The sequence below is a fragment of the Pezoporus flaviventris genome, unplaced genomic scaffold (assembly GCF_033815535.1).
Source record: "Pezoporus flaviventris isolate CSIRO_AGI_PZ_B2104156 unplaced genomic scaffold, CSIRO_AGI_Pfla_v1 ptg000006l, whole genome shotgun sequence".
Lineage (NCBI taxonomy): Eukaryota > Metazoa > Chordata > Aves > Psittaciformes > Psittacidae > Pezoporus > Pezoporus flaviventris.
In genome coordinates this window covers 11,491,353-11,505,541 of record NW_026892554.1, presented here as the reverse complement: position 1 = coordinate 11,505,541, position 14,189 = coordinate 11,491,353, and the positions used below count along the sequence as shown (strand labels likewise).

The 14,189-nt window shown below is 39.4% G+C and overlaps 1 protein-coding gene across 2 annotated transcripts in view; it reads right to left on the bottom strand.

Annotated features, from left to right (window-relative positions):
- The window catches only part of FBN1 (fibrillin 1), a 152,253-nt gene that overhangs the window by 69,060 nt on the left and 69,004 nt on the right, over nt 1-14,189 (bottom strand). For both annotated transcript variants that reach the window (XM_061446884.1, XM_061446885.1), the window contains exons 11-15: nt 10,772-10,930; nt 9,413-9,553; nt 8,515-8,634; nt 5,043-5,168; nt 2,827-2,949 (exon numbers count right to left, since the gene is read on the bottom strand). In XM_061446884.1, coding sequence (XP_061302868.1) covers nt 2,827-2,949; nt 5,043-5,168; nt 8,515-8,634; nt 9,413-9,553; nt 10,772-10,930 — 669 coding nt within the window. The remainder of the gene's footprint in view (nt 1-2,826; nt 2,950-5,042; nt 5,169-8,514; nt 8,635-9,412; nt 9,554-10,771; nt 10,931-14,189) is intronic.

Genomic DNA, 14,189 nt, shown 5'->3' with positions numbered 1-14,189 from the left:
TAGCTTTCAATTTGGGGAATTCCTGTTTGGTCTGAAGACAAAACAATGTATGGAACAGAAATAATGCTCTAAACCTCTGTCTGCTCTAAGTATAGCTGAAAAATCATCGGCAAATCATCGGCGAAAGAAGCTAACAGTGAATAAGTTTAGTATGTCTTGTATTACAGGGAATACACAAGACTATGGTGTAACATTCTTTTTTGGCATGTTACTTCGTAAAGCCTGAGTGGAATTTTTTACCAGACAGCCAAGCATATGCCTTGTACTTATACTTCAATTCCAATTTTATGAAACTAAGTGTCAATTACAGTATCCCTAATTTTGAGTTAGAAATTCTTCTTAATATTTCAAAATTCAGCTTAGCATGCATCAAATGAGATGTTTATACATACAATGTGTTACATGCTGTGATTCTTATATTCTTTTGTTGATCCCCTACAGGGTTTACCAAAAACACATGTTCAGTTCTGCATCAAAATCACTCAGGCAGGTAGCCATTATGCTGCAGAAGCGTCAGTTTGTGCATAAACACATTCCCAATGCGCATGAGCACTAACTGCATGGGCAAGCACGAGCTTAAGAGTTTAAGCTTGTGTAAGATCTTAATGGAGTCACTTCACAAACAAATTCAGGATATGCAGTGTGAACACTGAGCAGGACAGAGATTATTTACTCTGTACCAGTGTGGTGTGTACAGAAAGGACTCAATAAGGAAAAACCTAATGAATGGGAAAAGACATTATTAACGACCAATCTTTTAAACTTCCACTAACATAACGGGAGACATTCACCAGAGTTGTGCTCTCTGTAGGTATTATATTCCTGGGAACTGTTTCATAATATTGTGGGCAAGTGGAAGAAATGAGACAAATACGAAGTAGGGAAAAAGTCTAATTGGGGTGTCAAGGTCTCAAAATCTGGTTTGATTTTGACCCAATAGCAATTTTAGAATGTAAGGAATGTTTGCGTGCTCATTCACAGAGAACGAGGCTTACTGTAAGTGTTGAAAAGCAGTGGGAGAAATCCTTCATTTTACTATAAGATCTGTTCCAACTTTCAGTAGGAATCAGTCGAGTTGCCTGCAATTTTTGGATAATTTTCAAATATTCTTTCTTTGATGCACAGAAGTAACATTTCTCTAGGGCCAGAAACCCCTTTTGGGCTGTATCCATACTCCTGTTTAGCCAGGAGGCACGTACCAGAGGCTGTGAAGTTGAGTACCATTGGTTTTTAAGTAGTCTGAAGCAATTTGCATGCCATTTTCTTGGATGGCATTTCAGTACACAGACTGATGTTAATGAAAAAGAAAAAAGAAAAAATGACAAAATATGCTCAGGAGAAAAATCAAAACAAGCATTTAAGCTGAGCTTGCATCAGTGAATTGAATCCCTGCTAACAACACAGAGAGCAAACAGTGGTTTTTGGGAACACAACTGGCTCATATGCCAAGGCCTGATGGGCATTTAGTTCTTCCCTGCCAAGTCTGAGAGCAAGTCTCACTGCTGGTCCCCCACACAGATGAGTCAGGACAAAAGCTCTGGCAAAGCACAGACGTACACCTACCACTTGGAAAACACGTAAGATCAGAAATAAAGCTGATTCTATGTGTGCAGCCAACACAGCCAGTAGCTGTTAAGCTAAGGAGACACTTGTACAGATCTGCACATTTGTTCATTTGAGAAACTAAAGACCAATTCATTCTCCCAATCAGAACAACTCTATTAAAAAACAGAATGGGGTCATCTCTCATTAGAAATACACAATTACCCCATTTGAAGACTGAGTTGTACTGTCCTGCATCCCTAGTGCAAAACTTATCAAGAAAGTTCCGGATGCTTTACTGGACTTACTGGCCTGGTTTGGATCTGAAGTCTAAGTCTAGACACCAGACGGTACAGATCTAAGACTGGTACAATGTTCAAGAAGCAACAGGATCCAAATTAATTCACCTTTCATGTCACTAACTCTCAAAACCAAATTATTTATTCAAACATATAGTTTTGCTATTGGTCCACAACAAGATGCTGCTGTGTAACCCAGTGAGGCCCTTTTTGCAATTTGCCAAATTGTACACAAGCATTTTTTATGCCTTGATTCCAAAAATTAAAAGATTTCAAATTTTTCAAAAGAAAAACCATAAGTAACTTGGCCTAGCACTTGTCTATTCCTTATTTCGACTGTTGCTTTGTGCCCATATAACTTGTTGAAACATGAAGATTTATACACTCAAAACTTCCAGTTCCTGACAGGACTGAACAGAAACTGATGACATAACTAGCAATCAGAATACTGCAGTGTCTCCCACAGGGGATATTGCTGAGCTAGTGCAGCAAATGGGAAAGACAATTTTGCTGTGGTGCTCATGTCTGCATCTCAGTCACATGGAGTGCCAGGCACTCCTTGGAGATGTTGTATTGACTAGGAACACCCAGGCAAGGAATGAGAGAAAAACCCAAAGAAGGCAATGAGCCAGGATGCTTGGGTGGCCAAAGGCAGAAAACTTTAAAAAGCCAAACACAAAAAGTGAGGTAGACTGGAGCCAAATTACAGAAGACCTAATAGGTAAAATTAACTGGAGTTTAACTAGATCAGATCACACAGTTTTTCATCAAAGAATGTTTCTCACTGGCTGGTTAGGGCGGTTACTCAACACTGGAAAAGACTGAGTGCTGTCTTGCACAATGACAAATCAATCCAGCTGATTAAAAAAGCATATCCGATGAGGACTTGCCCAGTATTTCTTGTCCCCAAGGATCACTGTAAGGAAATGAGGTGATTCTTGAAGCTACCAGAGGGATATGACTCACAAACTTTTTTTGTGCTCACCTCTGCAATAGCGTCCATCAGATGCTAACTGGAAGCCCGGTTTACAAATGCATTTAAAACTGCCATCTTCGTTGATGCACATCCCATTGAGGCACATGTTCCTTATGCTACATTCATCCATATCTGAAAAAGTACATTGAAGAGATAATGTTTAGAATGTTTAAGTAAAAGAACTCTTACTTATATGCTTTATATGCAAAATATAAACCTCAATTTCTTTCTCAGTTGTCACAGGTACATGATAAACAAACATATGATAGGACAACGTGTAAAAGCAACAATTCTGTTACTTCATAATGAATCATTAACATCTAAAGGTATGCATCCAAAAAGAGAAAAGAGAATGACAAATGGATGAGAAGCTGGACAGCTTAAGAACTGCCAGTTGGTAAAATCCGTTTAAAAAAAAAGTGAGAAAGATATGTAATTGAAGAAGATTTGCAGTCTTGATGTAAGCAGAAGCTAGGGTAGAAACAGACTCCCATTTGGAATGGTAAACACAATTCTGTTACTAAGATCACCTGACAGGGGAGGACCAGGCATTTGTGTCTGGAGTGAAAACTTTTGTAACCTCCATTGGGTAAGCCTAAGATTCATGATGTGGGAGAATTCCCAGCACTGTGCTCCAGTATTCATTCTGTGGGCGCTTCCATCATGAACTTCTGTTTAAAATGAAACCTACCCCTTCCCTGGATTCAGCATGACACGTCACATATGTGGGTATGGCATAGCATGAAGGACTTAAATAGGAAAAGGTGGAGTCTCAGGTAGTGCTATTCTGAACCCTACACAATTACTCACATAACCAAAAGAGGTAGGAGGGGAAAAAAAAAGCAAGTACAAAGATAACTGTACTGGATTTGTGTAAACTTTTATATAATTTCAGTCTTTATTTCATCCTGGCACAAATGAAATCAGTTTTGGATGTTACATCCAAAAAAATCAGCATTATTTACCAGTTTCATATAAAGGAGTACACACAGTTACATTAAGGTGTGGCACAATGCCATGGTCTTTAATGATTAGTGTGTGTGCACATGTATTCCTAAGAACAAAACTCAATGCATTACAAAGCCAGAAATGAAACTGTTTCATAAGTAGATGCAACAGACATTCTGGCAACTTATGCAATGGAATTAAAAATGTTTTACCAGACTGCCGATGTCCTGGTTCTTATTACTATTAGCACATGGTATTTGGTGGGAAAGGAAGAAATCAGAATTGAGGGGTTTTTCCAAAATATATTAATTTCTAAATATATTTAGTCAATATAGTTCCATAATAAGATCTTTTAAAAGCAGCTTATAGTGCTAAACTGTATCTAAAAAAGCGTCAGGAAAACCAGAGTCTTAAAATGTCTGTCTCTATGAAGGATTAACAGAATCACTACTAGCACATAAAATCACTGGATCATAATGACATTACAACATATTCGGAATTGTGCTATTTTCCTTCATATTGCAGCTGTGTTGGACAGAAATTACACTTCTAGACATGGTGTGTTTTCTTTTTACTTACAGGCTAAGTCAGACAAAAATAATTTATGATTTAAAAGAAAAAATCGTGTATCTATCCCAACCGGGATTTCTGGCATTAAGTCTTTGAGCTGAATCACTGAGATAATATTCTGCCAAAAATGTTTCTAAGAACAGTGCTTGAAATTCCTTTAACGTATGAATAGATCATTGGGAACCTTCCCAAGGACCTTGGGAAGCATGATAAAGAACATTCTTCTTTCCCCCCCCCCCCTTTACTAAAGGTCTGGGAGGTAGAAACACATCAATTATGTTTACAAATTTTTCTTAAAACAGTTTTTATGGGTCAGACCAGACTGCATCTACATAAAACACATTGCTAGTCACCCAGTAAGATCCCATAAAGCATGCTGTTAAACACACAGTAAAACCAGGCAGCATGTGACTTGTGCTCTGTTTTAAAATGTACCACTCCCACCAAAGAAACTGCATTTTGCGATAGTGGTATGTGCTATTTCTCCTGCTGGACAGACATCCCGTTGATGATTGCCAAGCCAAGGCTCCAGAACTGGCTGCAAAAGACAGTTTACTTGCCCTCCCAAATACAGCAAAAGGTATTTAGAAATGTGATGCTTTGTTCCTTCTCTTCCCTCCCACCAGAGGTCCTTTTGTTTTTCACTGACGTGAATAACCTCTTGTAATTGCAATTACTGACACAGAATAAACTCAGGAAAGCCTTACCTTCACAGTTTTTCCCATCAGCTGCCACCTGAAAGCCAGCATTACACACACAGTGAAAGCTGCCGTCTGTATTTATGCATCGTCCGTTATTACAGATACGACCATTCTGTAAACATTCATCAATGTCTGAAAGCCAACCAAAAAGAAAAATAACATTTTGGGGTCTTTTTTTATACTCAAGAGGAATTTTTCCCACTTCCCTTTCCCTTAGGTTTTTAACCCTACATGGAAACTATATTCACCTGAAAAATTATTTATTTTGATTTCCATAAGTGAACATTATGAGGGTGGAAAATGTTCATCAGCTTGAAATTTCAGGTTGCTGTGCAAGAATTTCAGTGACTATTACCCTGCAGCTTGCTCAGACAAGAATCAGACCCCTTCAATTGCTTTTTTGCATTTTTGTTTATCATGATAATTTTTTACTGAAGTTTAACTCAACAATAGCTAACTATGACGGAAAGATGAGGAAGCTTGTCTTTTGCTACTGCATTGTAAGATAACAGGAAAGTTTGAGACTTTCCCACCTCAGAAGATATTTCTCCTGCGTATTTTATATTTGAAACATCAGCTCCTCATTTCCCTCTCTCTGCAGGAGGTGCTTGGCAAGTGCTTTGGAGGACCTGAATAGTGATATCACACCAGGCTGGCAGCTCTCCCTCTCCTCCAAACGAGGGGAGAGGAGATGCTGAGACAGACTGTCTAGACATTTTTCAGATTGCTCAGTGTTCTCCATCAAGGCCTGGACCATCTCCCAGAGATTCCTGCACACAGGGGACTCTGCTCACAGAGATCTCAACCAGCCCATGCAGACCTATCTACTATGCAACCAGACCGTCTTCCCAAATATCCTGCAGGTGCCCTTCCCTAAGCCCTCTCTGCAGAAGGGCATTGCTGTACTTCAGGAAGAAGCAGAGGACAAGGTATCCTCCCAGATGCTCCTGTTCTCTAGACACCTTAACTGAGGGAGAACTGATGCCTCTCAACATTGTGAACCTGTATTTGCCTTCTTTGCAGTGCAATGGTTCTGGGAAGCTGCTAAGAAATCCCTGAAAATAACTGTTTTACAATGAAGAAATCAGGCCAGGAGAGGCAAGAGCTGCTCAAGTGATAAATCACTGTGGTGGCAGCTTGCAGCCCTCTTGACTTCCAGCAAAAGCATACAGGCTTGATAAACCTACCCTCATCTGATAAACAAGCATTATCATGTTTACCAAGCAATTCTCTCTGCTCAGTCCCTCCTTTCCCCCTACTTTTGTGGCACTCGCTTGTACCTGACCCTGGCTTCAGCTACTCCACCGGCCTTAGGACAAGCAGAAATCCTACAGCATCTCAAGATTTTTCTGGCCTTTTAAAGAGTTTATTGGATTTTGTACGCACATCTGATGCCATCTAAATCATGCTGCAGAAACTAATACAAAATCTTGTTGTTCTTTATGTACACACAGCTGACGGGATGCACGTTATTAGTTTATGTTACATTTTTAATTTTGTACTTATGAAATAACATTGTGGATTTTTTTCCCCTCCTCAGAGAAACTGGCAAAAAATCAAAGCTCTCCTCTCACTGAAATATCCATGACTGCAGCCATCTCCATGTCAGGACTGACTTCCTCCTGTCAGAAATGTTGGGTAGATCATATTACGCACTTTGCTATTAAAGCTTTGACTCCTATGCACTCCTAGCTAATCACCTTCTGAAATTGAAAAGCATTTTTTGTTTTGATCGCTAATCATCATGTGACAACCTTATTCATCTATGTCTCCAATTAACATATTAATTCAGCCAAAATCCTACTAGAATTATAAGGGATCCTAACAACAGTTGTATCAGTCGCTTGTGATAGAGACCGCAATGTTTAATCAGTCACCTATCAGGCTCATCATGCAGAAAACACCCTCCCCTGGGACCTCAGAACAAGGAATAGGTAAACATCTGGTCATTGCAGAGACCCCATTTTTCAAGAATGGATGCAAGGAACACATTTGCAAATGTGTATGGGCACAGACACATTTGGGTATCCAAAATATAAAAACTCAACATACAAAATAGTCATGCAAAGTAATTTTGCAGCAAATGCTGATTTTGGCAGGCACCAGTGCTATAGGCATATTTTGTCAAATACACCCCACCAGCCTTTTTCTTTTCCCTAAACTGGTCCTAAAAATTTCTTCAGAAAACAAAGATTCTGTACAACATTGCATTTTCTGAACTGCCTGTCAAGCAAGCACAGTTCCCATTGACTGCAAAGGAACTGCTAAGTGACCACACTTTAATGCCATTAAGCTACTGGGCTTCTGACAAGCATGTGTTTGTGTAATGAATCAGTCAAATTAAAAGCGTGTGACAAAAATGACTCATGAGTGAATTCATCACCACTGAGACTCCACTTCAGCACTCCTTCACCACTAGTCAGCTGAGCTATGAAGATGCTTCTGCAACATGGCTGTTTGGCAGCAATTAGGTCAAATACTCTCAGCAACGTGCAGCAGTGGTGCTGGCTCTGCATGTCCTCCTGGACTGGAGTAAGCTGCTGTACCTTTCCGATTCACAAAGGGAAGAGCAAAAAAATCACACACTAATACAGATAGCTTTCTTCTGGCTTTCTAGAAACACTCTGCTTCAGAATGAACCTTCCTCAGTGCAGAAAGCAAAATATGAAGTGGGACTCTGAGCATTCAGACATCCTGTTTCATTTAGATGCTTCATTTCTTATGAAATTTTAAGTAATCACTCATTCTCCTGCCAGAAGTCTCTCATTATGACTTCACCATAAAGGACTGCATCTATCTTTACTGTCAAATTCTCACCCCAGGACAGTTTCGGAGCCACAGAATCCTGACATAGGGCTGACCACCAAGAAACTACCCATTCACCACTCCATAGAAAGACAGGATGAAGACCATCAGAACTATTGTTGAGCCTGGTTTTCAAAACACCAATAATGGGTACGTTGAAGCTTCCACACCTAGACCTTGCCAGTTCTTCACTACTTTTCCATACCTTATTTAAGTTTTTATTGCTGTAATGTATGTTTAGTTCTTTCTCTGACAGTGCGCAAGGATAACACATGGACATTGTAATCTATTTACCCACTGGAAGACTTATCTTTCCCTCCACTTCTTACTGTCTTTTAACTTTTATAGGTAAAAGATTTCTCCAAAGCAGGGATGTTTAATTGTCCTCAAGATCATCAAAAATCAAAATTAAAAAAATTTACAAATTAAGTTGCTTCCACTTCAAAGCCACAAATGGCACCCAGATACCTTCAGCACAATACAAAATGTCTTTCTCCATAACCCAGTCTATGAACAGCCAGCTCATGCAGGTTAATCATTTTTACTGCCATATCTGATTTATTTTTTTAAAAACCCCTCATATTTAACACATCTGTTAAATTTTGCTTAAAAACTATTTTCCCTCCTGGTATGTATACAATAGTATAGATACAGATGTAAAGCCATAATTTACCTCGGCACTCTGTTCTAGTTGCTGTGCTCTGATATCCTATACGACACTGGCATATGTAGGACCCCTGGGTGTTCACACAGTCTCCACTGATGCATGGATTCTTTTCGCATTCATCAACATCTGCAGACACAGACAGTATATTTTTATTACGACACTGGTTGAAAGTTATTCAGATCTGTAGAGGTATTTTATATGTTTTGTAGTTGAAGAAATAGTGTCTTTCAGTGTGAAAAGAAAGGGGACACCACTGAATTCTCAGCAAGAGGATACCATGTTCTGAGGTAAGCAGGAGCTGGGAAAAACGAGTACTCAGCAAGACAAGAGGCAGAGGCCTTATTCCCGCAACTCCATATTTCCAGCCCCACTGGAGACACAGATTTTGACAGAAGCAAAATCTTATACATTAAAGACAGTTAATCCTTTCTCCTATCATCCAACTCTGGCTGAGTCCCAAAATTAAAGGACTCAAGAGCCCAACAAGATACTCCTGATGAGCTGAAAGATGACTTGTAAATCTTACTAAGTGTGAGATCATGACTCCTTTTTTTAACAATAGATTGTTTGCATAATCAAAGAGATCATTTGCAATCACTAATAAACACATTATAGCACAGGCTGGTAAAATAAGAAAACTTTCTGTATAATTTTGTGGCAAATTACAAGATTTGTTAAATACTGACTTAAAGGCAAAACTGCTGTAGGTTATTTTTGTCTATTATTATTTTTTGGTTAAATGTTTGCAGTTGAAAGCAATTAGCTTGTTGAAGTCTATTTACTGGGTTTTTATAAAGGAGGTTTGTTTTATTGAAGAATTCAGAGTTATACAATATGTGAAAAATAATTTTTTTTTCTTCAAAACAAAATTTCCCTTTGTGATTTACAGCAGAAACCCACATACCAATGCATTCCCCTCTAACATCCAGTTGGAATCCTTTGTTGCACTCGCAGCGGTAGCTCCCAGGAGTGGGAATACAGCGCCCATTAAGGCAGAGATGTCGGAACAGTTGGCAATAGTCAGTCAAGTTCACCGGCAAGATCACTGAAATAACAAGAGTTGGAGAAATACTTTAAAAGTTCACCATAATAATTTTGACTCAGAGATTAATCTGAAAACAGCTAGCAACCACTGATTATTTTTATTATGGCAAGTCAATCTTGTTTTCCTCTTTTACAGGACGAGAGAGGACAGAGTCTGCTCATACCCAGTGGTAAAGTGGGTACGTGGCACTGCAAGGACTCTACTAAAAGCCTACAATAGCAGAAAGCAGTCAGACTGGTTCAGTTATCTCTGTTTTCATAGACAGCAGAGCGAGAGGAGGGCAGGGATAACCCTGGAAGGTGTGCCTATACAGTCTTTGGCAGGCGGTCATGAGCTGGCTCTGTCCATGCTCCCAGCTGACCAGAAGCTGTGCAGCTACGTCAGCGCAGTGTCAGGCCTGAGTTAACATACTTTGCTTCTTGGGCTCATTAGCTCAGCTTGGTGCTGAACCAAGACCAAACAGTTGCAACTTGTGCCAGTGCAAGCAGAGTCTGTCTGCATCTGCACAGAGCATGGGTGAAATGAGCTTGTATTTATGTGCAAAGGAGTATGTGGCTATGCCAAATAATTTCAGGTGGCACATGCCTACTGCAGACTATATGGGCAGGTAGCAAATTCCCTGAGCAAGGGACAGAATAAGGTATGTATCAGTATTTTGCTCTGGCTTCATCCTTGCTCTAGAGAAAACTAACCTATCTATGTGTATCTCTGAAAAACTTATTTCTTTATGTTGGGCAGCATCAGTTCTGCAGCACACTAGTATTTTTATTGGTACATTTCCTACCTGGTCAAACAAGAGTGAGAAAACAACCTGAAAGAAGCCGCTTTCTCCCGCTCTGGCTCTTTAATATAAGTAACTTACCACAACCTAGTCAAAGAGCTATTCATGTTCCTCACTGTTAACATGCAGTAAAGCTCACAACAGCCTCAAAATAACAGTAACGTAACTTCTACAATACGTGGGCCTCAGTACAGACAGTGAGGACGTAATTTTTAAATCCTGTCTCAACAGGGAAAACACTACCAATGAGTTACACATGCTGTAACATACCAGGTAACCAGGGTATCCTTCTAAGATTAGAAGGATATCCAGAGGCTATGTGTCCATATAGTAAGCAAAAGATACCAACAGCTGAAGGGAGCACACTGCTCCTGAGAACCTCATGCTTTTAAAGAGCTAAATGCACGTGGTGCAGGGGAAGGTCATTCCTTTCTTACCATGAGGTGGTGGAGCCCGAGATGGATAGACAATTTCTGGCTGTTGAGGTGGGTAAACACCAGGAATGAGTGGTGGAGGGATGATGTCAGGACGGCCCGGAGGAAGCTCAGGTCTTGCTGGCAGCAGAGCAGCTACTGTGCATAATTTGCGATACTCATCTGAAACGTGAATACATGAATGACTCTTGTGGCCTTCCCATTTAATGCAACCCTCCCCTTTTTCACAGTGTTTCAGATTAGCAGTAGCAAATTTTAAGTAATCTGGAAAATCTGCGCCCATAAATTTGTTTCATAGCAAGCTTTGTTCTGTGAATTGAGTCATTAATCTAGGAGGATATCAATACTGCTTGTCAGAAGACTGCCAGTGAAAAGATAACATAACTGACATTCTGGATATGAAATTGAACAGTGAGGCGGAGACCTGATCTTAATCTACTTAGTCTTCTTTCAGGCAAAATCTCTGGTGAACTCAGTGGGAAGTTTACCTAAAGAAGGACTTCTGGACTTGATCCCAAGTTAATTTAATACAAAGCTAGCCACAGAGTTAGGAAAATACTGAACAGGGGGAAAAAGCCCAGTTTCAACTGGATTTCTTAAAATTTAACTTCCTAAAACAAAGAAATATAAATATAAGCAATGAGGCAAAACCAATTAGAGAATGAATACACAAACACTATTTCCCTGTGAAAATTAAGTTTGCCAATAAAAGCAGAAACCAAATGAGGTGCAGTCTAAGGAGCACAAAGAGAAACTAAGTCAGATCCCCACCAAGACAATCTTTTTCCAGATGATGGGAAAATGATCTATTTTGCTGTAAGCACAGTTTATACTGAGTGTTATGCATTCTCCTATTGTTTATCTCTATTAGTGGCATCTGCCCTACTGCCCCACTTTTCCTCCTGCCCCTGACTCTTTTGTCTTTGGGAAGTGTGTGTTTGGAACTTATTGATCCAAAGAATGCATGCAGAGTATCACAATTAAACACCACATTTCCAGCTGACCTAATTCATGTCCACAATTTGTTCATACACAAATAACTATTTACACAGCCAACATCTTTGGACCTCAAAATTTTAAAGTTTATGGACAACAGGGGAGAGGAATTATATAATGAAACCAAAATGCTAGAGAGATGCATGAATTCCCAAAACAATATAAAAAATGAGAACTGAAAAATAAATTCAGTGTTGGGAGAACTAAGCTGGATATTTCAGCCTTCAACACTTTCATCTCACTTCTATTTCCACCTGTAAAACACATTAGAAGCTCTTCCTGAATCACAGAGGACTTGTTAAATAAACACAGTAGCCTAAAGTTTTGTTTTTCCCCGTTATGATCTTTGCATCTATTTTAATGCTCTTAGGTGATCGGTTTGTTTCACATGCCACTGCATTTCTCTTTATTGTTCCTTAGAGTGATTTTAATCTTTAAATCATTTCCAAGAAGATTTTATTGCATTATGTATTGTATTTTCTTTCTTTGTTTTTGTTTTTTTTTCCTCCTAGCTTTCTATTTTGATTATTCACATGTAAGCTGAAGCTACTCTCAATCAGAGGTCTACCTGTGGATAAAACATCAGTCAGAAGACACATACACAAATTCCAATATGCAGATGTTTGCTAATGATGGTGGTTTTAATAGTCAATTCTCTGATCACGCATTCTCTACAATCCAATGATCAGTCTCTGTGAGAGAAACAATACTGTATTTTTTTTTTTATTCTAGATGGGTAATACCCAGTTATCCAAAGCCAACCACCAGGAGCCCAGGCCTTCTGTGCAAAAAGAAGTCACAGCCTTAGGGGTACCCACTGATTGAACAGAATTAGCAGACATGAAGGGACTGCTGAGGCGAGAATTGAACATACACATACACACAGCTGGATGCCCGAGATACCACTTTTGAAGTATTTATAGTGTCAATGGTAAAACCCTGTTACTCCAAATAAACAACTATTGCTGTGTTACGCAAAGAAATACAGTGCAAACCTTTTTTATTGCAACTTTAATCTCCATGTATAATTTCTAGCAGTAAACAGCCTATTTTATAGTAACATCTGGGTCTGCTGCCCACACTGAAAATGCAACCACTTGGTTACATTATGCAGCTAGTGCTCCACTTTATACTGCAGTGAATTTCCATTTCAGAGTTAGACAGACTTTGGGCCACTGACAGTTCTAAATTCCTCATCTTGTTTTCTCAGGATACATCAAGGAATAACTGAACTTGATTAAATACTGACAGCAATACCTTACATACATGTAAGACCTTCCAAAGAATTTTAAGGCATTTTTGAAAAGAGTAATTTATAGTCTCATTTTATCCCAAGTTGGGGGAAAAGAAAGAAAGAAAAAAGTGGCATGTAACAATGATGTGGAAGACCTTGCATGGATTTATGAGTCAGGAAGTCCTGGGTTCTAGCTCCTTCTCCACCACGTCTCTGTATGTGGCCTTGGCCAAATTACTTCACTTTTCCACCCAGTTTATTCACCAGTTAGATATGGATAATTGGAAAGTATGTAAAGAAAACAGGGACTGTGTTAAGATTGAAAGCTTTTCCTTGTCTTCTCATTTTAGATGAGCATCAGTAGATTACACTGTTTCATTAGTATTATTCTAGCCAGCTTTAACATTTAACATGTTTAAGTATTATTAATGAGATTGTGACAGAACCAGGAAGAGTCTTCCAAGAGTTCTGATCACAGATTTCTGCTCCAGTATTACGCAGTTTCCCTCAAAGGATTAAACCAAGAATAATAAACACTCCCATACATGACCTCTGACAACTTCTTCAGAATTTCACTGCTATAGTTATGACCCCCAATCCTCCCTAAACTCTGCACCTCCCTTGAGCTCCTGCCACCAATCCTTAAGTTTCTTTTATTCATTTATTTCTAAAGCATTTCATTAGGTCTCCAGTCCTAAACAATCTCAAAAACATCTTTCCCCCACTCCCTCACACTTAGTTGCACAATCTGCTCATCATCTTTAAATTCAAATCACATGTTATCTGGGGATCTCCACTCACAGGGAGGTGGTAAAGTCCAGCACATTTTGGTAGCAGAGATTGCATTCTCTGCCAAACCTCAGGAAATAAATGGCATCTCAGAAAGCTGTATGTCAGAGGAAGGAAACCCTAGTTTTACAACAAGAATGAAACTGCAGAGGGAATAAGGATCTATCAGAAGGCTGTGAAGGAAGTAACTTGAGCCTGAAGAGGATGTTGATAACAGAATCTGGATCAGGTAATGTCAGAATAATGCGGTTACAAAACATTAATTAGCAACAGATAAAATCTTATGTTTATGTCTGCTTGCCCTGTCCTCCTGGGGGTCCTGAGCAACCTGCTACAAGAGGCTCTCTTTGAGAGCACAGGGCTTAATTCAAAATGACCTTCGTTGGTGCCCTCCAGCCTCAG